At 66.7% G+C, this 26,229-nt stretch overlaps 5 protein-coding genes across 5 annotated transcripts; 2 read left to right on the top strand and 3 right to left on the bottom strand.

The window, feature by feature from the left end:
* The first annotated feature begins 401 nt into the window (after positions 1-401).
* SULT2B1 (sulfotransferase family 2B member 1) lies at positions 402-7,974 on the top strand. Its single transcript, XM_012546875.3, has 6 exons — positions 402-604; positions 798-1,006; positions 1,580-1,706; positions 2,521-2,615; positions 7,294-7,474; positions 7,783-7,974. The coding sequence occupies exons 1-6, from the start codon at positions 469-471 to the stop codon at positions 7,941-7,943; spliced, it is 909 nt and encodes a 302-aa protein (XP_012402329.3). The 5' UTR covers positions 402-468; the 3' UTR covers positions 7,944-7,974.
* Positions 7,975-8,053: 79 nt separating this feature from the next.
* FAM83E (family with sequence similarity 83 member E) lies at positions 8,054-10,533 on the bottom strand. Its single transcript, XM_031963449.1, has 5 exons — positions 10,041-10,533; positions 9,797-9,964; positions 9,575-9,699; positions 8,889-9,318; positions 8,054-8,724 (listed from the first exon to the last, which is right to left on the bottom strand). Exons 1-5 carry the CDS (start codon positions 10,503-10,505, stop codon positions 8,497-8,499), a joined length of 1,416 nt encoding a protein of 471 aa, XP_031819309.1. The 5' UTR covers positions 10,506-10,533; the 3' UTR covers positions 8,054-8,496.
* A 1,220-nt stretch (positions 10,534-11,753) lies between these two features.
* Positions 11,754-14,089, bottom strand: RPL18 (ribosomal protein L18). Its single transcript, XM_003766470.4, has 7 exons — positions 13,532-14,089; positions 13,070-13,156; positions 12,679-12,786; positions 12,390-12,488; positions 12,141-12,264; positions 11,988-12,057; positions 11,754-11,869 (listed from the first exon to the last, which is right to left on the bottom strand). Exons 1-7 carry the CDS (start codon positions 13,922-13,924, stop codon positions 11,794-11,796), a joined length of 957 nt encoding a protein of 318 aa, XP_003766518.2. The 5' UTR covers positions 13,925-14,089; the 3' UTR covers positions 11,754-11,793.
* A 1,736-nt stretch (positions 14,090-15,825) lies between these two features.
* SPHK2 (sphingosine kinase 2) lies at positions 15,826-22,407 on the top strand. Its single transcript, XM_031961755.1, is given in 6 exon segments — positions 15,826-17,320; positions 18,003-18,525; positions 19,643-19,794; positions 20,246-20,581; positions 20,673-20,801; positions 20,803-22,407. Coding segments are annotated over 5 exon segments (2,076 nt in total). The 5' UTR covers positions 15,826-17,320; positions 18,003-18,081; the 3' UTR covers positions 21,818-22,407.
* Positions 22,408-22,440: 33 nt separating this feature from the next.
* DBP (D-box binding PAR bZIP transcription factor) lies at positions 22,441-25,919 on the bottom strand. The gene is made up of 4 exons (XM_031963450.1): positions 25,773-25,919; positions 24,551-24,967; positions 23,490-23,701; positions 22,441-23,227 (listed from the first exon to the last, which is right to left on the bottom strand). Exons 1-4 carry the CDS (start codon positions 25,900-25,902, stop codon positions 23,012-23,014), a joined length of 975 nt encoding a protein of 324 aa, XP_031819310.1. The 5' UTR covers positions 25,903-25,919; the 3' UTR covers positions 22,441-23,011.
* Positions 25,920-26,229: the final 310 nt, after the last annotated feature.

Genomic DNA, 26,229 nt, shown 5'->3' with positions numbered 1-26,229 from the left:
TAGAGCCCTACTCCCTCCCCTGTGGCTTAAAGGATGAATTGGCCCTAAGGCAAGTCAACAAGGGCTGGGCTTCTGGCAGAGACCTGAAGAGAGAGACAGAGGGAAGAGAGGGAGCTCTCCAAGGTCCCACTGCCCTTCCCACTCCGTGGGTCGTCCCAAGCGCCCCTTCCATAGGCTTTGTTTTCTCGCGAGCTCTCATTACCCTCTCTGAGTCTTGACTTGGCCAATCTGTACCCTTTGGTCCCTCCCTCCAATCCCCCCACAGCCTCACAAACCTCCAAAAATCTCAGAACCCCAAGACTCCCTCAAGACCCTCTGATTCAAGCCCTTTATTTCAGAGATGGCAGAACTGCAGGTGGGAGAGAAATGACTTTTCCAGAGTCGCACATCAAGTCGGGGGCCAAAGCAGTAGAAGGAGGGCTGGTGGGGCAAGGGAAAACACCGTGAAATTCTCCTTTCAGAGAGAAGATGACCAGAGCGTACTTCACATACAAGGGCATCAAATTCCCCACGGGCCTCTACTCTCCAGAGACCATAAGCTATGTCGAGAAGGACTTCAAGGTCAGGGATGAGGACATCTTCATTGTCACCTACCCCAAATCAGGTAGGAAGAACTTGGTCCTGTCCGGCGTCCCCAGAGTAAGGATGCAGACTCCAAAGGCTCCATACTCAGCCGCTCTCTTTGTCCTCCGACCTTCCTTGGTGTCCCCTCTGACTTCCCTTAATTTCCTCCCTCACTGTCCTTGACTTTTCCTCTAACCCCCTTCTGTTTCCTCTTTTCTTTCTGGTTCTTCTAGGTACTACTTGGATGATTGAGATTCTGAGCGTAATACTGAAGGACGGGGATCCCTCCTGGGCCCGTACAGTCCCCAACTGGGAGCGGGCGCCCTGGTGTGAGACCATCCCAGGGTCCTTGTCCATTATGCAGATGCCCAACCCTCGCCTCATCAGCTCCCACCTTCCCATTCAGCTCTTCCCCCGGGACTTCTTCAACTCCAAAGCCAAGGTAAGCTCGGGCCAGTGAGCATACGCAAAACCCAGCAGAGTTCTAGAGACCCACATTCAAAGTTGGCTTCGGACCCTGACTATCTGTGGGGCCTTAAATGGGCCATTTCAGTTCTCTGGCTTCCATGGAGCACTGTGAGAGTCGTGAGGGGCCAGGAAGCACCTTAGGTCCATCAAAAATGCCAGGGTGCCCTGGGGAGCCTGGGAGAGGGTCCGAAGCAGCAGGAGAGGAAGTCCAAGGTCCATCCCCCAGGGTCCCAGGATCTCCTCAGTGGCTGCCCCAATCTTGAGCTCCATCCCTTCTCTTCTTGGTTTCCCAGGGGGCCCTAATTCTTACTCCCCTGGCTTCCTTACTCCCAACGATTCGAGAGTTTTCGTTTCCCTGGCCCATTCAGGGGTCCCGATAACAGCTAGAGGTGGGCTGAGACAATCGGGCGGGTGAAGATGGAGGGCTCCGACCCCAGATCTCAGACTGCTCCAAGTTGCCCCACCCCCTACTCCTATTTCGTTTCCCACGACTTCCAGAGATGGAGGGGGGGCTGCTCTGTGACCGAGCCCCCATTGCTTCCCTTAGGTGGTCTACATAAGTCGCAACCCCCGAGATGTTCTGGTCTCCCTGTACCACTACTCCAAGATCGCTGGGCACCTCAAGGACCCGGGGACCCTGGACCAATTCCTGCAAAATTTTCTCAATGGAGAAGGTGAGGAACTAGCAGGGCAGGGCCGACCGGCCAGAAGGCTAGAGGGCAGCCCCTGGGCTGAACGGGCAGAGATGGAAGGAAAGGCACGGGAAGACAGAGGCCCAGAGGAGCAGAGATGGAACAGGGAGAGAAAAAGCGGGTCAGGCCCCAGCAGAGAGACAAAGCTGGACCCAGAGACCAGAAAAAGAGAAAGATAGGGAAACAAGTGGAAAGGAGGGAGGAGGTAGAAAGAGAAGAGAGGCAGGGAGGAAGAAAGGGGGGGAGGAGGGAGGGAGAGTGAAAGAAGAAGGAGGAGAAGAGGAAGGAGAAGAAAGGAAAAAGAGGAGGAAGAAGGAGAAAAGAAGAGGAAGAAGCAGAAAAAAGAAAGGAAGAAGAAAAGAAAAAGAAGCGAATGAAGAAGAAAAGAAGGAAGGAGGAGGAGAAGAAAAAGAAAGGAAGGAAGGATGAGAGTTAAAGGAAGCCAAGAAGAAAGAAAGAAGAAAGAGAAAGAAAGAAAAAGAAAGAAGGGAGGGAGGAGGAGGAGAAAGAAAAAGGAAGGAAGGAAAAGGAAGGGAAGGAGAAAGAGGAGGGAGAGAGGGGATGGAGGAGGTGAGCTGGAGACAGGGACTGAAGAAGAGAACATGAAGAGCTAGTCCAGAGCCCAGAGGGATCAGAGGGTGAACGAAGAGGCGGGGGCAGGGCCCTGCAGGGGAGAAGACCTGATGTTGGAGGGGGCTGCGGGGGCAGAGGGGTCGCATGGGCCGGAAGGGAGGTGGGGTGCTGGTGGACGGAGTGCTCCCCTGATGCTCCTGTGTCCTTTCCCCCATGTTCTCAGTACAATTTGGCTCCTGGTTTGATCACATAAAGGGCTGGATGCGAATGGAAGGAAAGGACAACTTTTTGTTCATCACCTATGAAGAGCTACAAGAGGTCAGCAAACTCTGTCCCGGGCCCTGCCCCTCCCCCTCCGGTCCCCCCAGGCCCCTGCCCCTCCCCCTCCGGTTCCTCACCTCCTGGCCTTCTTCCCTGGCCCCTGGCCCAAGGTCAGCGTCCAGGGATGTGAGATTCCCCCCTCCCCATTTATGTAACCATAGACAAGTTCCGGCTTTGGGCCTCAGTCTCCCGCTCCGCCGCATGGGTTTGTTAGCCCTTGGCTGGCCCGAGTGCTGGGGCAGCTCAGTCTGACCTCCTCGGCCCGCGTTGGGGCCTCTGGGCCGGCCCGGGCCTTCCCCCGGGCTGTTGGGGATCTGGCAGGGCAGATTGGGAGGGGCAGCTCCAAGGCAGCGTCGTGGGGGGGGGTGGGGAGGGCGGGGTTGGGGAGGGTGGGGCAGATCGGCCTCACCCCTGAGATGGGGCCAGCTTCCTCATGAGCCCCCCCCCCCGCCCCATCCCGTCTCTTTTCCTCAGTCCTCTCCCTCTTTCTCGCTCCCCGGACTCGGCCCAGCTTGTTCTCCGCCCTGATCCAGCCTGACCTCTTTCAACCTGGCCCCCTGTCCCCCCGCCCACTGGGCGTCCATCCCTCCGGCCCAGAGACATCTTCCCTGGCAGCCGTCCTGCCCCCTCCTCCATTTCTGGTTCACCTTCCGCCTTACAGGCCCGTGCTCATCCTTGGCTCTCACTAAGGGGTCTCTGACCTCTCCCTGGCTACATCACACCCCCCTCCCACCTCCTAGATCAGCCCGCCCCGACCCCCAGTCCCAGGGACCTCCGAGATCAGCCCCTCCCCGCCCCCCAGTCCCAGGGACCTCCGAGATCAGCCCGCCCGCCCCCAGTCCCAGGGACCTCCGAGATCAGCCCCCCGGCCCCAGTCCCAGGACCTCAGATCAACCCCCACCTCTGTCCCAGGGCCTCCGAGATCAGCCCCCCCCGGTCCCAGGGACCTCCAGATCAGCCCCCCCCTCCCCGCCCCCAGTCCCAGGGACCTCCGAGATCAGCCCCCTCTAGTCCCAGGACCTCCGGATCAGCCCGCCCCCCCAGTCCCAGGGACCTCCGGATCAGCCCCCCCCCGTCCAGGGACCTCCGAGATCAGCCCCGCCCCCCAGTCCCAGGGACCTCCGAGATCAGCCCGCCCCGCCCCCCAGTCCCAGGGACCTCCGGATCACCCCACCCGGTCCCAGGACCTCCGAGATCAGCCCCCCCCCGGTCCCAGGACCTCCAGATCAGCCCCCCCCTTCCCCGCCCCCCTCCCACCTTCCCTGCCCTCTCCCAGGGGCCCCCGGAGGGGCCCCCCCCCCCACCCGGGGGCCCCGGACCCCCCCCCCACCCCCCGTGGCCCCCGCCCCCTTTCAGGCTCGGCCCCCGCCCCCCCCCAGGGCCTCACAGCCCCCCCCGGGCGGGGCTCCCAGGGGCCTCGGCCCCGGGGGACAGATCAGGGCTGACGGAGGGAAAGGGAAGGGACTCCCACCTCCCGCGGGTTGGGGAGGGTCCCCCTCCCAAACAGGGGGGGTTTCCCCCCGTTCCCCTCCCGCCCCCGCTGAAATGCGGGGGCGGGGTGGGGCCGGGGCTGGGGGAGGCGCCCTGGGCGGCCGGGCCGGGAGGGCAGTCCAGGCAGGGTCCCCAACCGACCGGGGGCGGGGGAACTCAGGCTCGGGCAGGTCGGCGGTCCCCCCGCTTGGCAGCGCCCGGACTTGGAGCGGTCACGGAAAATCGGCTCGGCGTCCTCCCGGGCCGGAGGCCTGAACCCCCCGGGCAGGTGTGGGCTGGGAATGGGGGGGGGGGGGACGGTGAGGGCTGGGGGGAGGGGAGAGAAGGGGGAGAGAAGGGAGGAGGGAGAAAGGAGGAGGAGACGAGACAGACGAAAGAGCAGAGGGCAGAATCAGAGAAACAGAGACAGAGACAGTCAGAGAGACAGAGACAGAGAGACAAAGAGACAGAGACAGAGAGACAGGTACGACCATATTGGCGGGCGGGGAAGATGCCAAGGTCACCCATTCCCCACCCCAATCTCGGTGTTTTTTTGGTTTGGCCTCGGGACTCTTCTCCTCAGCTGGGTCCCCCTCCCGGGACCGGATTCCCCGCCCATTGTTTCTCCCCCTGTGGGACCCTCTCCCCCCCCTCCCCCCCCGGCCGCCTCCAGGGCCGGCCTCACTCACACTCTCAGTCTAGGCCAAAGCCGTTGGCCCCGATCCGTCCCCCGACTCCCACAGTCCGAGGTGGGGCCTCTCGCCCTGGTTCCGCTGACCCAGACTCGGCCTGGTCTCGGGGCTGCCCCCAAATGTCAGCCTTTCTTGGGCTCAACCCCGGCCCAAGACCTGGAACTCTGGGGGTTGGGCTTGGGACCCTGTGGTCCCCATCCGGGGCCCCAAGGTCAGGGGACCAAAGTGCTCCCCCCACACCGCGCAGACACGTGCTCTGAGAGGCCAGAAACGGCGGGAAGCTCATGAAGGCGGCGAAGCCGCCCCTCAGTGACCGGCCCCATCCTCTCTCTTGTCCCAGGCTCCTTCACTCTTGTAATTATGTATCCTCCCCCCCAAAGCTGGGCTCCATCCAAAAGGAAAACAGCTCTGGAGTTTAGGGCAGCACCCCGATATTGGGGAGACCCCCGGGATCCAGCCTGCAGGAGGCAATGTTGTGCAGCGGTCAGAGCCCCAGACTCGGGGTCGCCCCAGACGATGACCCTGCACAGGAAGTCCCCCAGCAAGTCCCTCCCCTTCGGTCTCCTCGGCTACAAAACGCAGCTTTGGTCACCTTGGGGTCCCTTCCGACTTTAAGATCTGTGGCTTCTCAGACAGGGAAGAAGCCCCTGGGACTGCTGGCGCGGCCTTTGGCTCAGAGCCTACTCCTCTCTCTGGCCGGGGTCCCTCGGGGGCAGCCCACACCCGCCTCAGAGGGACGCTGACGGGGAGAGGAGGACCTTCCAGTGAGGGGCCCGAACCCCCTTCTTGCCCGCCCGGAGAGCCTGGGACGAGCCGGGCCCAGTGCCGTGGCGGGGAGCCTGCCGCTGCCCCCTCGGCCCCTCTCAGAGCCCCGTCAGGGCCACTTTGGCCACTTTGCAGCGCCGGCCCGCCCCACGTGTGCCGATTGCAGGCTGGGCAGTGGACTGCCCTTAGGGAAGGAAATGCCTTGATCCCCCTGCCCTCAGTTTCCCCATCTTGACAATGTCAGAGTTGGAATCCCTTTCAAATGAGCACGGAGACAAGAGTCTAAGACTTTAAGTAAGACAGCCACCCTCTCCGGGCTTCAGGAAAATGACAGCTGAAGGTCCCGGGACCCCAACGGCCCAGTCTGGCACCGCTCCGTCTGCCCCTCCCCGTACCCAAATAGCCCGTCCCACAGCAGCGGGGTCGGCGCGGGCCGGGACAGCGCGGGCAAGGGGCTGTCCCACGGCGTGTTCCGCACCGCAGCCCCGCCTCTGTCCGGGGAGCCAGGGGGAGGCACCAGGTTTCCCAGAATCCCGAGCTTCGCCGCTCTTCTAGGGCTGGGGCTTTTCCCGCTGCTTTTCCGCAGCCCTCGGACCCGCGGCTCTCTTGGACGGCTGCAGCCGTGAGGGAATTTCTCTCTCGCTTGTTATGAGAGCTAGCACTTGCTCTGTTAGTTCGGCTGTCTCAGCCGCGCCTGACCTGGACCCCTTTTGGGCCATCACTTCCTTCCCCAGTGCCGTTTACAGGCGAGGAGACTGAGCGGCAGTGACTTGCCCAGGGCGATGGAGCTGCAAAGTGTCTGGGGCCGCACTGGCTCTCGGGAAGGAGCACCCTCCTGGCCCGGGCTCCAGCCCTGCAGCGGCCCTCGGCTCCACGTCACTCCGCGAATGCCCTGTCCCCGGGAGTTAGCTGCGCGCGCCGCCCCTTCAGTCGTGGGGAGGGGGCGCGGGCGGCGCGTGAGAAGACCCAAGTCCCGGGTGATGCATCAGAAACAGGCTTCAGTGGCGGGGCTAGCGCCGTGTCTCTTGCCCCTGGTGGCCCCCCCTCGCTCTGCCCACTAAATGCAGACGGGGCCCTTTGCCCCCTTGGGGCTCCCTCGTGGTGGGGGCCGCTCCCGCCAGCGCGGCGGGCCGGGTCTCCCTCCCCTGGGGTCCGCGCTGCCTCAAGCCTCCCCGGCCCCTGGGGGGGACCCCTTTCCCTGTCCCCGGTGTTGGGGCGGGGCTTCTCCGATCCTCCCTCTGGCTTCCGCCTCCTCCCGGAAGCCTTCCGTGCCGGCCGCGGGGCCCCCGAAGGGAGGCCGGGGAGGGTGCCGGCCAAGGCCCTGGAGGGAGGGCTTCTGCCAGAGAGGGCGACGGCGGGGCGGACGGAAGTCAGGCCCCGGAGGCCGGGAGGCCGGGGAAGCCTGGGCCGGGACGGCCGGAAGCACTGGGGCCGCGGACTCCCATCCCCCCAGCCCCGGGATCCCCCCCCCCAGCCCCGGAGCTCCCCATCCCCCCAGCCCCGGGCTCCCATCCCCCAGGCCCACCCCCATCCCCCAGGCCCCGGCTCCCCACCCCCCCACCCCGGGCTCCCCACCCCCGGCCCCAGGGCTCCCCCATCCCCCCACCCCGGGCTCCCCATCCCCCCAGGCCCCGGGCTCCCATCCCCCAAACCCCGGGCTCCCCCATCCCCCCCCCAGGGCTCCCCGCCCCCCCCCAGGGGCCCCTCCGCCGCGTCCCCGGCTCTGGGTCACGCCCTCTGTCCCGCAGGACCTCCGGGGCTCCGTCCGGCGCGTCTCTGAGTTCGTGGGCCACCCCCTGGAGGAGGCGGCGCTGGACTCCGTGGTGGAGAACACGGATTTCCGGACCATGAAGGAGAACACCATGTGTAATTACACCTTGCTGCCCTCCGTCATCCTGGACCAACGCCAGGGGGCCTTCCTGAGGAAAGGTCAGGGGCTGGGGGGAGGGGCTGGGGAAACCTCTCAGAGGGAGGTCTCCGGGACCCTCTAATCCCGTATCCCCATTTGACAGGGAGGGGAGACTGAGGATAGCGGGGGGACTTGACACTCATTGATTATTTACGGAGCCCCGGGCCTGGTGGGTGCCAGGTCACGGGATTAAAGAGTCCATTTCCCCGAGGGGAAAACTGAGGCTGACTGGAGAAGCTGGGGCGGCTCTCCTGGGCGGGCCGGAGGGGAGGGGAGGAGGACCCAGGCGGAGACCCCGGCCCTCAGCGCCGCCTTTCCTGCCGTCCAGGGGTGTGTGGAGACTGGAAGAACCACTTCACAGCTTCCCAGAGCGAAGTCTTCGACCAGGCGTACCGAGAGAAGATGCAGGGGCTGAAGACCAGCTTCCCCTGGGACGAGGACCCTGGGGACACCAGCCCAGCCCTGGCCCCGGGGGCCTGGGACCTGTAACCCCCGGAAATAAAGACCGCACAGCCCCAAACTTGTCCTGAGTGGCTTCCTGAGATGGGCTAGGGGCAGCGGCTCCTGGGGAGAGGGAGCCCGGCTGGGGGCGGGGCCGGCCTGGGGAGGGGAGGGGCTAGAGCCGGAGTGGGGCGGGGCTAGAGCCAGGGTGGGGGCAGCGGCTCCTGGGGAGAGGGAGCCCGGCTGGGGGCGGGGCTAGAGCCGGAGTGGGGCGGGGCTAGAGCCAGGATGGGGGCAAGCCAGCCTGGGGTGGGCGGGGCTAGAGCCAGGGTGGGGGCGGGGCGGGGCCGGGCAGTGCCAGCTGGGCAGGAGGCTGCAGCAGGTGCCAAAGGCGTGGCAGGGCCCTGAGTCACAGCCAGGCTGGCGGGCCTGGGTCCTGGGGGGGGGGGGGCGTTGGGTGGCGGACCGCGAAGCGCGGCTTAGCTGGAGGGGAAGGGGCTTCCCCCGCTCCTGGGGCCCCCCTTCCAGGCTCGCGCCCACCGGGCCCCGGGCTCTCGAGTACCCCGAGCCGCGCTTGGGAAGCACACGGCGCGGGCCGGGGTCAGTGGGCGGCGCCCTGGCTGGCACGGTGGGGCCGCCCGCGGCCCGGGGGCCCCAGATCCTCCCAGAGCCTCCGGGGGGACGGGGACGCGTAGTGGAAGCGCCCGGGGGTCACAGGGCGGGCAGGCTGGGCCCAGCGTCGGGCCAGGGCTCTGGGGTCCTCACTGGCGCCCCGCTGCCTCATCAGAGCCATGGCGGGCGTGTCCTGGGCGCCCCACGGCGTCTTCGGCTAGAGCGGGGGACAGAGGCCGGTGAGGAGGGGCCGGCAGGAAGCAGGTGGCCCCGGGGCCCGTGAGGGTCAATATTTGCCCAGGGAGGGAAGGCTGGGGCAAGGCAGCCCGGGGCCCAGCCCCCTCCCCACCGCCCTCCCTCCCCTCCCGGCTGCTGGCTCACCTCTCTCCCCTGTCTCCCTTCCCCGTCGCTGGAGCCGGAGAGCTGGGAGAGGGAGCTCAGGTCCCACAGGGAGCGGCTGGGCCGGGCAGGGGGGCCGCTGGCGGCCCGGACCCTCTGGATGCTCCTCAAGACGTCGCTCAGGGCCGGCCCCGCGGGGGAGGGGCCCTGGGAGCTCTCCGGGGTCTGGGGGGCATCGTCCCAGGGCAGGGCTGAGACGGGGGCCACGGAGCGGCGGCCGGCGATGTGGTGGGGGCTCCGGGCCAGCTGCACCCCCTCCAGGACGCTGAGGAAGGGGCCGCGGGGTGGGGGCGGGGCCAGCGGCCGGGAGGCGGCGTACAGCGTCCGGAACTCCCTGTCAAAGGCCTCCAGGACCTCCCCGGTCAGCAGCGTCACCAGGTTCCGGTGCAGGCGGGAATCGCTCCAAGTAAAGCTGGGGGGAGAGGGACAGCCCAGGGGTCGCGACGCCCGCCCCCCAAACACTGCCCGTGGGCCGCCTGGGGCCGCACTCCTGGGCCGGGGGCCAGCAGGGGCTTCGGGAGCTGGGAGAGCCCCCATCGGGGCCTCGTGCTGGCTCCACTCGGGCCCTGACCCTGTGACCCAGGGCAGGCCCCCTGCTGCCCGGGCGCAGCCACAAGGCCGGAGCTTCTCCCGCCCCCCACCCCGCGCCCCCCGGGCCAGGGCCACACCTGTAGGAGCCCGTGATGACGCTGAGTCCGTCCAGCAGGACAAACTTTTCCCTCATGTCCCCGGTCACGTGCTTCTTCCTCCGGCTCTGGAAGCCCCAGCCTCTCAGGACGCGGACCTCGAGGTTCTGAGGAGGGAGCAGGGACCCCTGGGGTCAGCCCCGGCCTCCCCTGCTCCCGTGGGCCCCGGCGGCAGGGGCAAGGGGGGCGGGGAGGGGTCGCTACCTCCGTGGCCCGGGCGTTCACCCCCAGCTGCTGGGCCAGGGCCAGGAAGGCGGGGAGGTGGCGGTGGTCCAGGAGGACGTAAACGGGGACTCCGCGGCGGCCGGCGGCCTCCCGAAGGTCCAGCAGAAGGTCAGGGTCCGTGAACACGTCCATGACCACGGCCACGAGCTGGGGGGAGAGGGACGTGGCAGGCGCCTGGGGCCCCCGGGGCGGCGGGCGGGGCCGGGGACCTGCCGGAACCCACCTTCTGGGCCTCCCGGATGGCCTTCCTCACCAGCTCCTTGATGGAGGGGTCCCCCTCCGCAGGCGGCTGCGTGTAGAGCCGGGCCCGGGTGGGGCCCTTCCCCGGCCGGGCCTCGGGCCAGCCCAAGCTCAGCTCCGGCGGGGGCTCGTCCGAGGGGCCCGGGAAGTAGGTCAGGCTGCCCGGCTCAGGGAGGCCCGCCGGCCCTTCCTGGCCCTCGCCGGCCCCCGCGCTCCAGTCCTCGGCCCAGGCCTCCAGGCTCCGGACCTCCTCGGCCGCCAGGAAAGGCAGGAGCTTCTCCCGGAGCAGGCAGGTCGTGAAGGCGCCCGCGCCCTCGCTCAGGAGGGTCTCCAGCGCCAGCCTCTGGCCTTCCGAGTACAGGAGGGTGGGGTCTGCCCCGCCGAGAGGGGTCTTGTCCGGGGCCCCCTCCCCAGCCTCGTCCAGCGCCGCCAGCTGGGAGGCCGCCATGGCCTGGAGCCCGCTCGCTGCCCGACGGGACAGGCCGTCGTGGCTCCTCACCTCTGCATCTCGGCTGGTCCTGGGGGCTCCCGCCCAGAGCTGGGCGCCCTCCCCCTCCCTCGGAACCACACCAGGCGCCCCTGCCTCCTGGAGGCCGGACCGGTGCCCCCGGTTCCAGGCCCCCTCCCCGCCCCGGCTCTCAGACTGCCCCCACGCCTCGGGCACACGGCTCAACAGTCACCCTTCCCTGGACAGGCAGCAACCCTTCACTGTGCCCCCTGAGACAAGCCTTGGCCCCGGGGATGGGGGGGAACAAGGGGGGGCTCCAGATCACAAGGTCCAAAATCCCTGCCTGGAAAGGGAGACAGGGAAGCAGGAGTGAGCACAGCCCCTGGCTGGCCCCCAGCGCTCCCCAGACACCCCAAGGCAGGGCAGGGCCCCCAAACCCCTCAGGGCCCAGCTCCAAGACCGCTGCCCCAACTGATGCGCAGCCATCCTGGGGACAATGGGGCCAGGGACCCCGGAACCCACCCTCCCGACCCACCAGCCGCTCCCGGGGAACATTCCCTCCTGCCAGACTCTTCTGTGCCTCAAACAAGTTTTTCCTTCAGCCCCAGCCCTTCTCATCCTGCTCAGCCCCCCCATCCTAGCCCAAGCCTAAAGCCCCCCATCCTCACCAAGAGCTCAGGCCCCTGGTCTCCTCCCTCCTGGTGGGCCCCTCATTTCTCCCTCAAGACCCCTTCCCTCCTCCCCCAGCTCAGCCCCAGAGACTCCCTACTTGCTTAGGGCAAGGGGGGCAGCCAGGAGCCCCCTGTCATTCGGGCCCCTCGCTGGGCACACCTCACCAGCTCCTCAATTCATTCTAGGACTGGCCCAGCCAGAGGGAAGGAACAGACTAATAGGGACCCAGCCCTGAATGTAAACAACAGGGCCTGGCCTTGGGGACAGCGGGAGGCCCCCTGGCACCTGGAGGGGTAGCGGCTCAGTGATCACCACCCAACAGCCAGATCCCCCCCCGCCCACTGGGGCGGTGCCTTAAGGTCACCCCCTCAGGTCCTTTGTCAAAAGCAGAAGCCGCAGATAAAGGAGGGGCAGGTGCCCTCAATGCTGAGGGTGGGGCGGGTGGCTGGGGGGAAGGGGAGGACACCTGGGTCCCTGGAGGCGGGCCATGGCATCCTCAGGCTTTCAGCCAAGTAGTGCTGGGTGGCCACCTGTCACCCCCCCCTCCCCAAGTCAGCAGACACAGGCAAAGAGAAGTGTGGTCCAAAAATCTTTAATATAACAAGGATTAAGGGAGCTAGTTTTTGTAGCCTCGGCTGGCACGGCGACCCCTGGCACGCTCGAACTTCCGGCCCTTGGATCGGACGTAGGGTCTGGAAAGAGGAAAAGTGCAGCGTTAAATCCAGTTCCTGGCCCACGACCCCCCTCTTCCCCAGCCCAGTCCCTGCCCCCAGGAGCCCCCTATCCCATCATCCTCTCCCCAATCCTCACTTGGTGTGGCTGTGGGGAGTGCCAGGAGCCTTCCCGAAATGCCTGTACACCTCGCGGCCCTTCCGGGGACCTGGAGGGGAGCACAAGATGCAACATTTAGCAAGGACCCCTTCCCCAAACCAGTCCCTCCCCCCCCACTCCCCAAGGGCTCACCAGACAGCAGGACCGTGCCGCGGCCCTTGGGGGAGCTCATGGCCAGCTGGTCAAAGGTGAGGATCTTCCCACCAGCCTTGAGGATGCGGCTGCGAGCATTGCTGGTAACACGGAGGGCACACACCTGTTCCGGGAAAGGAGGACTGGGTGAGGGGGCTCAAGCCCCCCAAACCCTCCCAGCCAGAATTTCCCAGAAGGCCCCGGGGCCCTGAACCATCCACAGCAGGATTCTGGAACAGGGGCGCCCACCTTCAGCTTGGGGACATCCTGGATCCTGACATCATCGGTCACGGTCCCCACCACCACGGCTGTCTTGTTTTCCCTGCCCGGCAGCTTCATCTTGCGGATCTAAGGAAAAAGGGAGCACAAGGAGAGCTGGACCCACGCCCACAGGGCCAGGATCTGGGGGTGTCAGGGTCCTTAATGTGCAAAGGAGAGCCCAGGCCCCCCACCCCGCCCCTGTGCACACTTGGCCCACTTCCCTCTGGCGCTTCATCTGAAATGCGGAGACCTCCCCCCTCCCGGGCCCTAGACTCACCATGCGGGAGAGGGACAGGGGGGGCCGGTTAGTGCGGCTCATAAACAGCCTCTTCAGGACGACCTTGTTGAAAGTGGAGTTGGTTCTGCGGGCCAGGAAGCGATACAGCTGGACGGAAAGAGGCAAGGAGTGCAGCGGAGTCAGGGTCCTGCGTTCCAGGGCCCCATCCTCGGCCCGCGGGACTCCACACCGGGCCACGCTGCCGAGGCCCCTCCACAAACTACAATTCCCACAATGCCCCAAGGCAGAAGGGCCACCCTCGTTGGATGGAAACCCAGGCGGAACTACACCTCCCAGCAGCCTCCGCGCCGCAAAACCACCCCGCTCCCAAAGGCGAGTGGCCCCGGGGCTGCTGGGAGCCGTAGTCGGCCCACCGCGGGCCGGGCCTCACCTTCACCAACAGCCGCAGGTAGATGTCCTGACTCTTGGGTTCCTTGCGCCGGACTTTCCGGTCCTTGTTGTGGCGGATGTCGACTCCCTGCCCCGCGGAGAAGCAGAGGGATCTCTAAGCGCTTGTCGCTAGGTGTGGAGGAGGGGGAGCGGGGACGAGGGGACACCCAAGCGCTTAACGGGCGGCAGGGGCAAGACTAGGCTTCGTAGGGTGAAAAGCGCGGCAGGGCCGACGGATTCCCCGAGCGCGGAAGTCTGGCAGGGGCCGGAGAGGTCTCCGACGCTCCGAGCCGCCCGCTTCTCCCCATCCTCCCCCCAGACGCCTCTCCATTCACGTCGGCCCGCCATCCCCCGCCAATGAGGGCCCCAGTGGGGGCCAAGGACGCTGCGGGCCCGAGCCGGCCCGTCCCCGGCCTCCTCCGGGCCCGCGCCGAACAGATGTCGGCGGATTCCCCGCACTTACCATGCTGGCGCCCTCCCGAACACCGGCCCAACCAGGAAAGACCGACGAGCCGCGAAGCACGCTGGGAAGGCCAGCGGAGAGGCCGGCGCGCCTGACGTCGCGACGCAATGGGCGGGCACGTCGCGCGTGACACGCCTCTCTGGCACGCACGGCCTCCTCTCTATGGTCGCCCCTCCAGTCGTACGGCGAGGGGCGGGGCGGCGGCGCTCTTGCCTCGTCGGCGTCTCGGTGGTCAGGGCGGGGTTCCAGCAGCGCCGGGGCAGGGACAGGGAGGGACCCCAGAGAAGGGGGTGGGGGAGGCGGGGGCGGAGACAGAAGGAAAGAAAGGGCCAGAAACAAACAAGCAGAGCCCACCCGCTGCCAGGGCCTGGCCCCTCCATCCCTGCCCTGCATCTGCACAAGCTGAGGCTGAGAGCGCCTGTCCGGCGCCTGCGGCCCCTGGGCCCGGGTGGAGGGGCTGGCCGAGTGGGAAGGGGGCTGGGGAGCTTTCTCTTCTGCCCTCTTGGAGAGTAGCCGGAAAGTGACTCTCCAGGCTCTAGCCCCTGTGGTCGCTCTCCCTCAGCATGGTTATTTCCCTGTCCCTGAGGCTCTCATTGTCACATCCGACTCTCCATGTCCCCGGCTGGGGGTTCCCTGACAAAGGCGCTGGGAGGACGGCGCCTTTCCTGCTACGACTCATTTTACGGATTTAGAAACCGAGGCAAGCAGGGTGACCGAGTCGCCAAAGTCGCAGTCGGGGGTCTAAGGCCGTGGGCTCTGCGCACTGTGGCGCCATCTAGCCGTGGACAAAGAGCCGGGGGTCCCGGAATACTCCTGTCCCCCTGCTGTGTGGCCTGAGCCTTCCCTCGGCCTGAGCTGGAACTCCCCGGCCCACCTCGATGCGCCGGAGGCAGGTGGGGGAAGCCAGTCACTTGTCTGCTTCTTTATGTCCTTCCAATACTCGGCCCGGAACCGCTGCCGCAGCTGCCCTGAAAGGCGCTTGCCCTGCCTCGGGCCCGGGCTCCACGGCAATGGGAGCCCCCTCGGGTCCCGTCTGCTCCCGGCCTGACCTCACTGTCTCGGGGGCCTGGGACCCAGGCCCTGACCCAGCCTCTGCCTCCAGCGTCTGCCCGAAGCTGGCTCTCGGTCACGTTCAGGTGCTCACTCTGTCTCTCTGCCTCTCGTTTTGCTGAGACAAAAGGGGTGAAGTGACTTGCCCAGGAAGTGTGAAGTGTCTGAGGCCAGATTTGAACCAGGTCCTCCTGACTTCGGGGCTGGGGCTCTATCCCCTGCACAACCCAGCCGCCCATAGGGTCTTTCTTTCAGGCTGTCTGTGTTTCAGGGTCCCTGTTTTAGGCTTTTAGTCTCTCAGGGTCTCCGTTTCAGGCTTTTAGTCTCTCAGGGTCCCTGCTTTAGGCTTTTAGTGTTTCAGGGTTCCTGTTTCAGACTTTTACTCTCTCAGTCTCCCTGCTTTAGGCTTTTAGTCTCTCAGGGTCTCTGTTTTAGGCTTTTAGTGTTTCAGGGTCTCTGCTTTAGGCTTTTAGTGTTTCAGGGTTCCTGTTTCAGACTTTTACTCTCTCAGTCTCCCTGCTTTAGGCTTTTAGTCTCCCAGTCTCCCTGTTTTAGGCTTTTAGTCTCTCAGGGTCCCTGCTTTAGGCTTTTAGTGTTTCAGGGTCTCTGCTTTAGGCTTTCAGTCTCTCAGGGTTCCTGTTTCAGACTTTTACTCTCTCAGTCTCCCTGTTTTAGGCTTTTAGTCTCCCAGTCTCCCTGTTTTAGGCTTTTAGTCTCTCAGGGTCTCTGCTTTAGGCTTTGAGTCTCTCAGGGTCCCTGTTTCAGACTTTTAGTCTCCCAGTCTCCCTGTTTTAGGCTTTTAGTCTCTCAGGGTCCTTTTTTCAGGGTCTCTATTTCAGGCTTTTAGTCTCTCAGGGTTCCTGTTTCAGATTTTTACTCTCAGGGTCCCCGTTTCAGGCTTTTAGTCTCTCAGGGTCTCTGTTTCAGGGTCTCTATTTCAGGCTTTTAGTCTCTCAGGGTTCCTGTTTCAGATTTTTACTCTCAGGGTCCCCGTTTCAGGCTTTTAGTCTCTCAGGGTCTCTGTTTCAGGGTCTCTATTTCAGGTTTTTAGTCTCTCAGGGTCCCTGTTTCAGACTTTTAGTCTCTCAGGTTCTCTGCTTTAGACTTTTAGTCTCTCAGGGTCTCTCAGGACCTCTGTTTCAGACTTTTAGTCTCTCAGGTTCTCTGCTTTAGACTTTTAGTCTCTCAGGGTCTCTGCTTTAGGCTTTTAGTCTCTCAGGGTCTCTCAAGCTTTTAGTCTCTCAGGATCTCTGTTTCAGACTTTTAGTCTCTCAGTCTCCCTGTTTTAGGCTTTGAGTCTCTCAGGGTCCCTGTTTCAGACTTTTAGTCTCCCAGTCTCCCTGTTTTAGGCTTTTAGTCTCTCAGGGTCCTTTTTTCAGGGTCTCTATTTCAGGCTTTTAGTCTCTCAGGGTCTTTGTTTCAGGGTCTCTATTTCAGGCTTTTAGTCTCTCAGGGTCTCTGTTTCAGGCTGTCTGTCTGTTTCAGGGTTTCTGATCTGTTTCAGGGTCTCTGGTCTGTTTCAGCGCCTCTGGTCTGTTTCAGTGTCCCTGGTCTGTTTCAGCGTCTTTGGTCTGTTTCAGGGTCTCTGTTCTGTTGCAGGCTTCCAGGCGCTCTGCAGCTGCCTGAATTGCGTCCCTGGCTTGACTTTCTCCATCTGCTCCTGCCTCGGGGGTCTCTTTCTTGCTCCGCGTCTCTGAAGCTGCCTGGCGGCGTTCTCCATCTTGCTTTGTTTGTCTCGGCCTCTCTGTTTCTCTCAATGTGTTTGCCTGCTGCATCACTCCCAGACCTTTGGATCTGAAGATGCCTCTGCATCTGGATCTCTTTCTGTTTGTCTGTGTGTCTGCGTCCCTACATGCCGGCCTCTCCTGGGGCGGGGCCAGCCGTTCAGGAGAAAGGCGCCTGCGCGGGCACCGCCCGTAGCAAAAATGGCGGCCACAGCTCGCAACCTCCTCCGTTATGGCGCTGCTTCTCGCGAGAGTCGCAAACGCAAAGCCTCCGGCCGGTCAGACCGCCGGAACCCCGCCCCCTTCGCGATCTTATTGGTTCATCCAAGTCAGGCCTATATTTCAATTGGCTTAGATTCCTCACACCTCCCTCCCACCCCTTACCCTCCCCACAGTCCTGGAGACCGAAGCGGGAAGGCCGAGCCGGGAGAGGGCGGGACTTCCGGGTGTGAGGAGGAGGCGGGGTCAGAGATACTGACACTGAGCAGAGATTGAGGGGGAGACGGAGGTTGAGAGACACGGAGACCACGAGAGACTCAGAGACTGAGAGTGATGCTCAGACTAAAGAGACTGTTATAGAGACGCAGAGATTGGGAGACACAGAGAGACAGAGATTGATGAGACTTGGAGAGACAATAACTTGAGACAAGAGACTCGGAGAGACAATAGCCTGGGGGAGGCAGACTTTGATAGACAACTTAGAGACCCCGGGGGGGCAGCCTTGGAGAGACAATAACTTAGAGACCCGGGGAGACAGAGACCGGGGAGACAGCTCGAGCCCCGGGGGAGACAGAGACTTGGGGAGACAATAACTTGGAGACCGGGACACAGGGACCACTCAGCTGGGGCTGTGTCAGGGAGAGGAAGATGAGACCCTGAGGGCGTCCGGGACCACTATGACGGGGGAGGAGCCGGGACGGAGCTAGAGAGAGCCTTCGGCAGCCTGGAAAGGGGCCGGCCCTTGGGGAGCCCGCAGGGATGGGGGCCTGACGCTGGAGCTGCCGGATCCAGGAGGGTGAGAGGCCTCTGGGCCTGCCAGCCCGAGGGCGTGGTGGGGGGCTGGGAAAGGAGGAGCAAAGGTCAGGTCTGGGGCTGGGTGGGGCAGGGGCGGGGGCGGGCCGGCCGCTGGGTGTCCCGGGCCAGAGCAGGACCTTGGCCAGAGACATTGGGGTACCCAGGTCAGTGCTGCCCCAGCCCAGCTCCCTGGGGCCTTCCTGCTGCAGTCCCTGAGCGCTGGCCAGTCCCGGCTGCTTCTCTGGCACTCTCCAGCTCGCCCGGCTCTCCGGCTGGCCCTCGGCCCTTGGATGGCAAAGTCCTCTGGCTCCTTGTCCCTGTGTTGCCCTGCCCATCACTGAGCTCTCTGGGTTCTAGTCTCTGTCTTTCTCTCTTCCATCCTCAGCACTGGGTCGTGGGGGGGGGGGGGTTGGGGGGGCTCTGACCTTCTTCTCTCCTCCTCATGTCTGGCTCTGAGAGGCTTTTCAGTATCCCCCACCTCCCCTTGGGTCTGTCTCCTTGGCCTTGGGGTGGGGGCCTTGGAGGTAAGGAGATGGGGTTCCCAACGGGGGGGGCCCCAAAGGAGCGCAGGTCTTCGGAGGCTGACTGCCTGCTGCGGGGGCATGGGAAGGGCCAGACCCTCCCGGTCTGGAGGGCTCCCTCCCCCGTCTGGCCCTAACTTCTCCCTCCTTCTGTCCCTGCAGATCCTGGCCTCTGGGAAGAGCCGAGCTGACCTCGCCCTGATCCCCAGGCAGCCCAGGCCAGGTGGGGCTGGGTGGGGCCATGGCAGGCACCCCACTCCTGCATGGGGAGTTTGGCTCCTATCCGGCCCGAGGCCCCCGCTTTGCACTGACACTCACCCCGGTGGCCTTGCATGTGCAGCGGCTGCGCCCTAGACCGGAGGCCTGGCCCCAGGGGGGCCTGGTCCCTCTGGCTGAGGTCTCCGGTTGCCGGACCTTGTGCAGCTGCTCCCCTAACGACTCTGCTGCTTACCTGTGTGTCTACACTTATCCCCGGGGCCGGCGGGGGGGCCGCCGGCGGGCAGCTCGGACCTTCCGGGCTGACCGGGCCCCCGACTACAAGGAGAATCACGCAGAAGCCCAGCGCTGGGCCACTGCTCTCACCTGCCTACTTCGAGGGGTGCCCTTGCCTGGGGACCTTGGTGAGCTGCAGGGCCAGGGTGGGCACCGGCCACCCCAGTGGGGGGGGGAGGGAGTCCAGAAGGAATGAGGGGACTCCAGGTGGACGAGCGGGACCTGGGTTCACAGGGGAGCAGAGTGAGAGAGCTCAGGGCCTGAGGAGACGGATGCTGGGGGGAGGCCTAGAGTTCCTGGAAGGGGGGATGCCCCGTGAGTGGGGGACACGGAAGGGCCGAGAGCCTGCCGCAGTGAGGGAGGGAAAGATGGTGGTGACCCGAGCAGAGAAGTCCGGAACCCCCGGTGGAAGGGTCCCAGGAGGGAGAGGCCGAAGCCTGAGGAGCCGAGGAAGAAACACAGCGAGGGGCTGTGGGCTTGCTGCGTGCCACCTGGGGTCTCTCTGTCTGTGTCTGCCTCTCCCGGAGGGTCTCCCCACCTCTCTGTGTGTCTCTGTGTCTCCCTCCCTCTCGGTGTCTCTGTCTCTGTGTCTCTCCCAGACACACACACAGACACAGCTGACTCTGCAGCTCTTTGTGTTTCTGCATTTCTGAGGGCAGACACCCAGGAGCCCCAAGAGGGTGGGACCCAAACACCATCCGTGGGGCTGGAACAGAGGCCCTAGGGGGTCTCTGTCCCCCCCACTTCCAAGGCTGGCTTCTTCACACTGCCCCAGCCCCCCTCTGGGTGTCTGCCCCCCACCCTCGTGGGTGGGATGGTTACAGAGGGGAGGAGCGGATCCTGTGGCCTGGGAGGGCTCCCTCTCAGTCTTTCTGTCCCCCCACCTGCCTCCCAGGGCTCTCTTTCTGTCTGGGTGATTGGACACCTGGGGATTAGGTGGGCGGGTCGCTGTAAGCCAAGAACAATTAGCTCCCCTTTCCCTGCCCACAACACCCCCACGTCTGGGCCGGGCGCCAGGACACCTGGGTCCAAAGAATGGAGGAGATGAAATATCAGCCTTCTCCATTGTTCCCCGTTGGGGTGGGTGGTGTGGGAGATGCTGGGGCCTCGGGGGGTGGGGGAGAGGGGATGCCAGGGCCTGCCTCAGGGAGAAGGGTCACGCGGGCGACTGGGGGTCTCCAGAGGGTAAGCAGGGAGAACCTGGAACCACAACCCCAGCGGGTGGGCTCGGCCCCCTCCCAGGGGCCTCGGAGGCCTTCTGGGGTTTATGTCCCCCAGGACGGTTGACACCTTTTGTTGCCCCTTTGGAGATCACACGATTTCCCGCCCCCGCTGCTCCTATTGGTCAATCCCCGGGGGCGGGGGCCGGCAGAAATGGGAAGAACCAGGCTTATGATTTCCAAGGGGCTTCCTTCAACCCATCCAAACGGTGGTCGGGGCTGGTGGTGGTGGGGGACCCCAGGCGGGGGGAGGGCGGCGGCGAGGCCCGTCCCCTCCCACCTCGGCGCCCTCTCCCAAGGGCGGCCCCGCCGGGGAGCTGGGCAGGGCGCGCTGCGAGGTGGGGGGGTCGCACGCTCCGGGGCGGCCCCTCCTGGAGGGTGAGCTGGGACCTGGGCCGCTGCGGCCGAGCTGGGGGCCGGCGCCCGCCCTGGGGGGCCCCAGCCCTGGGGCCGGGCCCGCCCCCAGCGGGGGCCCCCAGCCCCTGGGGCCCCCCCAGCCCCTGGGGCCGGGGCCCCCCCAGCCCCTGGGGCCCGGGCGCGCCCCCCGCTTTGGGAGCCCGGGGCCCCCCCAGCCCTGGGGCCCGGGCAGCCCCCCAGCCCCTGGGGCCCGGGCGCCCGCCCCCCACGGGGGCCGGGGGCCCCCCAGCCCCTGGGGCCGGGCCAGCCCCCAGCCCTGGGGCCCCCGCCCCCCAGGTTGGGGGCCCGGCGGCCCCAGCCGGGGGCCCGGCGCCCCAGCCCTGGGGCCGGCAGCCCGCCCCAGCCCTTGAGGGGCCCGCCCCCGCGGGGGCCGGCGGCCCCCAGCCCCGGGGCCGGGCGCCCCCCCCCAGCTTTGGGGGCCAGGCAGCCCCCCCCGCGGGGGCCGGGCGCCCCCCCCACCTCTTGGGGCACCCCCGCAGCCTCCTTCTGCCCACAGGTGGTGAACGGGCTCCTGGACCGGCCAGACTGGGAGGAAGCCGTGAAGATCCCGGTGGGAGTCCTGCCCTGCGGCTCCGGCAACGCTCTGGCTGGAGCCATCAATCAGCATGGGGGGTAGGCAGGGGGCCCCCCCTCGGGCTCCTCCCTCCCGGCAGGGGGTCGGGACGCCTCGGCAGCTCCGCCCCCTTCCCTCCCTCTCCGGCAGGTTCGAGCCCGCCATCGGCCTAGATCTGCTGCTCCCCTGCTCTGCCCTTGGGGGGCCCCCGCTGGACCTCTTGACCCGGCCTGGGGGCCCTGCTTCTCCCCTCCCTTCCGTGGCCTGGGGCCGGTCGGCGTGGACATTCAAAGGGCGCCCGGGTTCTGGGCCCGGCCCGGTTCACCCTGGGCACGGTGCTTCGGCTGGCTTCCCTCCACGTCTACCCCGGCCGCCTCTCCTACCTCCCGGCCTCCCCCCCGGCCTCCAACGGCCCCGCGGCGGCACCCCAGCCTCTTCCCCGCGCTGCCTCCGAGCTGGCCCTGGCCCCGGCCCCGGCGTCGGCCCCTCCGCCAGAAACACACTCTCCCTTGCACCGCTCTGTGTCAGACCTGCCCCTGGCCCGAGGGCCCGACGTCCCCCGTGGGCCCCAGGAGGAGCCCTCGCCCTCCCCGCCCCCTTCCCCAGGGCCCTGCCTCCTGTCCCCTGACCCGCCCCTGCCCCCTGGGCCTCCCTCCCTGGGCCCCAGCCCCCCTGACTCTCCCGCCTCTCAGCCGGGGGCCTCCTGTGGGCTCCCTCCCTCCGAAGGGCCGGGGGAACCCCTGGCCCCCACGAAGGCTCCCGCGTCCCCCGACGCACAGACTTCCCCGGTTCCCGCAGCTTCTCCCCATTCGGAGTCCCCTGGCCCCGCGACCCTCCCCGGCCCGAAGGATGACCTGTTGCCCCCCCTTGGCTCCCCGCTGCCCCCAGGCTGGGTGACCCTGGAGGGCGACTTTGTGTTGATCCTGGCGCAGTCCCCGAGCCACCTGTGTGCTGACCTGGTGGCGGTCCCCAATGCCCGGTTTGGGGATGGGCTGGTGCACTTGTGCTGGGTTCGAGGAGGGGTTTCCAGGGCCTCCCTGCTCCGGCTCTTTCTGGCCATGGAGAAGGGCGGCCACTTTGGCCTGGGCTGTCCCCAGCTCGGCTACGCCACCGCTCGAGCCTTCCGCCTGGAGCCGCTCACGCGCCACGGCATCCTCACGGTGGACGGGGAGCAGGTGGAGTACGGGCCGCTCCAGGCCCAGATTCACCCCGGCCTGGGGACCCTGCTCACAGGTCCAGAGGCCCCGGGATCCCAGCCGGCCGGGGGGGCACCCTGGGGAGGGGGCAAAGCCTAGCCTGAGCCCGGCTGGCAGCAAGTCTAACCGGGCCCGGGCCTGCTTGTTGGGGGGAGGCCGGGCAGCCTGAGCCAGCAGGTCCATGGCTTCCCTGTCCAGGCCCAGGCCCCAGGGGGAGGGGTGGCTTCTCCTGGAGGGCAGAGTGCGGCCCCTGGCCCGATCCTCTCTCACCTCAGGGGAGGAGGCTGGTCACCCAGAGCCAGCCTCCACACAGGGACCAGGCTGGAGATAGGGTCTCCGGGACCTCCTGAGGGCAGAGCCTCCCCCTCCTCAGCCCCATGATGGGACCCAGAATGTGGGGGACATCGACGGCAGACTGCCTTCCTTGGGACCCCAGACAGGGGCTGCCCCTTCTGCCTCCTTTGCTCCTGGCGAGCATCCCCCCCGTTCTTTTGCACTAGGACCTCCTCCCTGAGGAGCGGGGCAGATGCCTGCCCCATTTCCCTCCTCTACCCCAGTGGTCTTCAAGGCTACAGCCTCTATGCAATAAACAGTAACTACGCTTGCTTCAGCCCTTTGGCCCTTCCTACATCGGGGGGAGGGGGGACTCACTTTACAGACGGGGGGAGCTGGGGAAAGGGCCTGCCCGGTCCTGAGATTCCAGCCCCCCATGCAGCAGATGCTCGGCTTCTCATGGTTTATTGGAGTTATTCGGTTGGAGAGGGCCAGGGAGCAAAGGAATGGGAAGGGGCCCCCCCCAACTCCCGCGTCCTCCCCCCACTCATCTCAGAGGAGGAGGAGGGGGTCTGTACTTTTTTCTTAAAAAATATATATATATATATATAGATAGATAGATTTATCATCATCTCAGCACCGTGCCCTACTGATCCCTGGGCCTTTGCCCCGCGGGGAGCCCAGACGGCCCATCCCCGGCCATACTAGTGGGCAGAAAGGGGGCAGAGTTCAAGGGAAAGTAATGGGGCTGCCGCGGGACGATCCCCGGGCCTGACCCCTCAGTCCTGGCCAGGGAGAAGGGGGTGTCTAGCAGCCCCGGGGGGGGGCCCAAGTCTGCCACAGTGTTCCTGGGAAGAGCCTGCTGGTCCCAGTGTGCCAAGAACTTGGGGTGTGGGGCCCAGGGCCTCCCCAAAGGAGAATGTTCTGGGGTGGAGGTGGGAGCCGGCAGCCAGTCGGGACCAGGAGGCAGTGTCCGGAAACAGGGAGGCCGGGGTGGGGCCTGGGGGCGCTGGGGAGGCGTCACAGGGCCCCGTGCTGGGCCTGGTAGCGCGACAGCACGGCGCGGTAGTGGGAGAGCTCCTGGCGAACGGCGACCACCTCCTGTCTGAGCAGGGCGTTCTCCTTCTCCAGGAAGGCCGCCCGCACCGAGATCTGGTTCTCCTTCAGCCGCCGCGCGTCCCGCGAGCGCTTGGCTGCCTCGTTGTTCTTGTAGCGCCGGCTCCAGTACTTCTCGTCCTGGGGGGGCAGGCAGGCGGGGTTGGGGTGCGGAAGAGGCTGGCTCGGGCCGGCCCTCCGGCCTGGCCAGCAGCCCAAAGCTCGGGGAGACGGGCCAGCGAGAAGGGCAGCGGTGCTCGGCCACCGCGGCCCTCGTGGTCTCCATTTTACTGAGAAGGGAACCGAGGCTCGGGGAGGGGAAGGGCTGGCCTGACACCAGATGGCCCCCAGAGCCCCTCCCCCCTGGGGTACAGCAAGGCTGGTCCTCCCAAGGCAGGCTCACCTTCTGCTCCTCCGGCACCTGAATCTTCCGAGCCTTCTTCATGATGGGCTGCGGCTTCAGCTCCTCCTCAGAGAAGCGGTGCTTCCGGGGGTCAAAGGTGTCCTGGCCTGGGACGCTGGACAGGGCCAGGTCGGCCGGGTCAGGGTCAAAAGTCATCAGCACCTCCACCGACTCGGGGTCCACCGGGCTGGGGGTGTCCCGGGAGGCCGGGCCTGAGCAAGAATGAGGAGGGGCAGAGTGAGCAATGCGGGGTCCCCCTCTCCCCCAGCTCCTCCATCCGCCCGCCCAGCCTGGGCTGCTCTGGGGGGCCTGACTCTGGGGTCACCGTGCCCATTCCCTGTCTCCTTCCCCCACACTGAGCAGTGGGCAGTGAGAGGGCGAGGGAAGTGCTTCCGGCAGTCTCGCCAGCAGCCCTCCTGCTGCTTCCCCAGACCCGTCCCAGGGGCCTGGGAGAGAGAGAACAGAAAGGACCGACCCAGAGGGCCTCCCCACTAGGAAGAGCAAGGCGCATGCGCACAGGCTTCCCCTCTCCTGCCGGGGCCAGCCGAGGACAAGGCTGCTGGGGAGGGAGGGGGGGGGGGAGTCACGTGTCTAGGCATCCTCCGCTCCCGCTCCCGCCCCCGCCGCACGTGACCGCGCGCAGCTCGGGGCTGCCTGCCCTGGGGAATGGGGAGGGGCTCACGTGGGCCCTGAGTGTGAGGCTGCGGGCCCCGGGCGGGGCCTGGCCAGGGAGGACACAGAAGACTCGCCGGCCGAGGTACTCCAGTTCCCGGCAGGCCCCACGGCAGAAACTCGGGCAAAGAGCGAGCGGCCTACCTTAAGGGCTGCTGGGAGCTGTAGTTCCAACAGGGCCCGGCCCAGACCTCCCTAGAGGGGCTGGCGCATCGGCCGCCCCCTCGGGGCTCCTGCCCTCCCCCTCGGGGCCCCTGCCCGCCCCCTCGGGGCCCCTGCCCTCCCCCTCGGGGCCCCTGCCCTCCCCCTCGGGGCCCCTGCCCGCCCCCTCGGGGCTCTTGCCCGCCCCGGGCCGTATCTCCCCTCTCCTCTCCCTCGCCCTGGCGCACCTGCGCGCTGGGAGCCCGAGCCACCTGCGCCTGGGGCCCTGGGGCCCAGCACGTGTCCCCCCGAGGACAGCCGCGGAGAGGCCGGCGTTGGCACTGGGGAGGAAGAGCTGGACGGGGCCGGGGACGAGGAGCCCGAGGAACAGGACGGGGCGGCGGCGCTAGGGGCAGGGGCTGCGCGCGGCGGCGGCGGCGGCCCAGGGTCCGGAGGGCTGGGCGGCAGCCCGTGCTCCAGCAGAAAGGCGTCCAGGTCTACGTCGTCCACGTCGCCGAAGGGCAGGGGCCGCTCCCACAGCAGGGAGGCCAGCAGAGCTCCGGGCCCCGGGCCCGAGCGGGGCCGGCCCGAGACCCCTAAAAGGCCGCCCACTTCCTCGCCGCCGCCGCCGGCCGCCGCCTTGCGCTCCTTGTCCTTTAGGAGACCTGGCGAAGAGACGGGGCGGACGGGGGGGGGGGGGGGGGGGGGGGGGGGGGGGGGGGGGGGGGGGGGGGGGGGGGGGGGGGGGGGGGGGCGCAGAGCGGCACAGGGACAGCGAGTCACACGCAGACGGGGCACAGGGCAGCGAGTCACGGACACGCGCAAAGTGGGACAGACGCAGAGAGGGACAGTGAGATGCAGAGCGAGACGCGCAGAGCGAGGCGGGGGAGGGGGGGAGGGAGTGGAACGATTACACAAACGCAGGGGGAGCAGAGAGGCCGCGCGAGATGGGGAGTCAGCAAAGGACCGAGGGAAAGCCCCGGGGGGCGCCCCATGGGCGTCCAGCCCGAAACGGGGGCGCAGGCAGAGGAGTGAGGGGGCACAGAGGGACCGGGCAGCGGAGGCAGTTGAGGATCCGTGCGGGGACACAGCAGCAGCCCGGAGAGGGAGCGGGACGGGCACGGAGGGCCACCGTGAGGCAGGGGCGCGGGGCAGGCAACGACACGGGCGGGGGACACGCAGGGAAGGGCAAGGGCAGGGTCAGCGACTTCCGACCTAGACTCCCCGGAGCCCTTCGCACCCATCCCCACGCCCGGGCTTGCCTCTTTGCGCCCCCCAGAGGGGCACGAGCCGGCGGGCAGGGCCAGGAGAGGGCTCCGCCCCGTCTTGGGCCCGCGGCCCCATGTGACCCCGGGAAGCCCCGCCCCGGCCCGTGTCCGAGCCTTGTGAGCTCCCGACCCCCGCCCGCCCATAGCCGCTGGGGTCCCGGGGGGAGAAGGGGACGCCTGGGTCCCGCCGCGGGACACTCACAACTGGCCGGCGGCTCCTTGGTCTTCCCGGGCCCCTGCAGGAGGCTTCGCAGGCCGTGCAGCGCCGCGCCTCCCGCCGGGCCGCCCAGCAGCTGTGGGGCCGGGGACCTGTCGCTCGAGGGCCTCGCCATCCCCCGGGGGCTGGGGGCCGTCACCGGCTCATGGGCGACGAGGCTGCACCTTTGGAGACTTCGGGCTGGCAGCTGCCGCCGTGCCCCGGGCCAGAGACCCTTGCCAAGCCCGGCTCGCCTATGCGTAGGAGCCAGGCGTCGGTGGCCGCGCGCGGACCCCCGGGTGGGCCGGGCGAGCGCCTGTCTGCAAGGGGCCCCGGCGAGGCCAGGGGCCGGCGGGCGGGCGGGCAGCGGCGGGCGCCCTGTGCTTTAAAGCCCGCGAGCCCGAGCTCGTGCACATCGGAGGCGCTTGGCAGGCCCGCACGGGGGAGGCGTGTGTGTATGTGT

This window comes from Sarcophilus harrisii, chromosome 3 (genome assembly GCF_902635505.1).
Source record: "Sarcophilus harrisii chromosome 3, mSarHar1.11, whole genome shotgun sequence".
NCBI lineage: Eukaryota > Metazoa > Chordata > Mammalia > Dasyuromorphia > Dasyuridae > Sarcophilus > Sarcophilus harrisii.
Note: the sequence above shows the minus strand (reverse complement) of the source record. Positions and strands in the feature narration are given on the sequence as shown.

Coding starts and splice junctions, on each gene's coding strand:
- RPL18 (XM_003766470.4), bottom strand. CDS start 13,924: ATGCAGGGCAGGGATGGAGGGGCCAGGCCCTGGCAGCGGGTGGGCTCT. Junction 13,157..13,531: donor TTCGGGAGGGCGCCAGCATG/GTAAGTGCGGGG, acceptor TCCGCGGGGCAG/GGAGTCGACATCCGCCACAA. Junction 12,787..13,069: donor ACCTGCGGCTGTTGGTGAAG/GTGAGGCCCGGC, acceptor CTTTCCGTCCAG/CTGTATCGCTTCCTGGCCCG.
- FAM83E (XM_031963449.1), bottom strand. CDS start 10,505: ATGGCGGCCTCCCAGCTGGCGGCGCTGGACGAGGCTGGGGAGGGGGCC. Junction 9,700..9,796: donor TGAACGCCCGGGCCACGGAG/GTAGCGACCCCT, acceptor CTCCCTCCTCAG/AACCTCGAGGTCCGCGTCCT. Junction 9,319..9,574: donor GTCATCACGGGCTCCTACAG/GTGTGGCCCTGG, acceptor CTCTCCCCCCAG/CTTTACTTGGAGCGATTCCC.
- SULT2B1 (XM_012546875.3), top strand. CDS start 469: ATGACCAGAGCGTACTTCACATACAAGGGCATCAAATTCCCCACGGGC. Junction 605..797: donor TGTCACCTACCCCAAATCAG/GTAGGAAGAACT, acceptor TGGTTCTTCTAG/GTACTACTTGGATGATTGAG. Junction 1,707..2,520: donor AAATTTTCTCAATGGAGAAG/GTGAGGAACTAG, acceptor CCATGTTCTCAG/TACAATTTGGCTCCTGGTTT.
- DBP (XM_031963450.1), bottom strand. CDS start 25,902: ATGGCGAGGCCCTCGAGCGACAGGTCCCCGGCCCCACAGCTGCTGGGC. Junction 24,968..25,772: donor CAAGGAGCCGCCGGCCAGTT/GTGAGTGTCCCG, acceptor TCTCTTCGCCAG/GTCTCCTAAAGGACAAGGAG. Junction 23,702..24,550: donor CTCGGGCTCCCAGCGCGCAG/GTGCGCCAGGGC, acceptor ATTCTTGCTCAG/GCCCGGCCTCCCGGGACACC.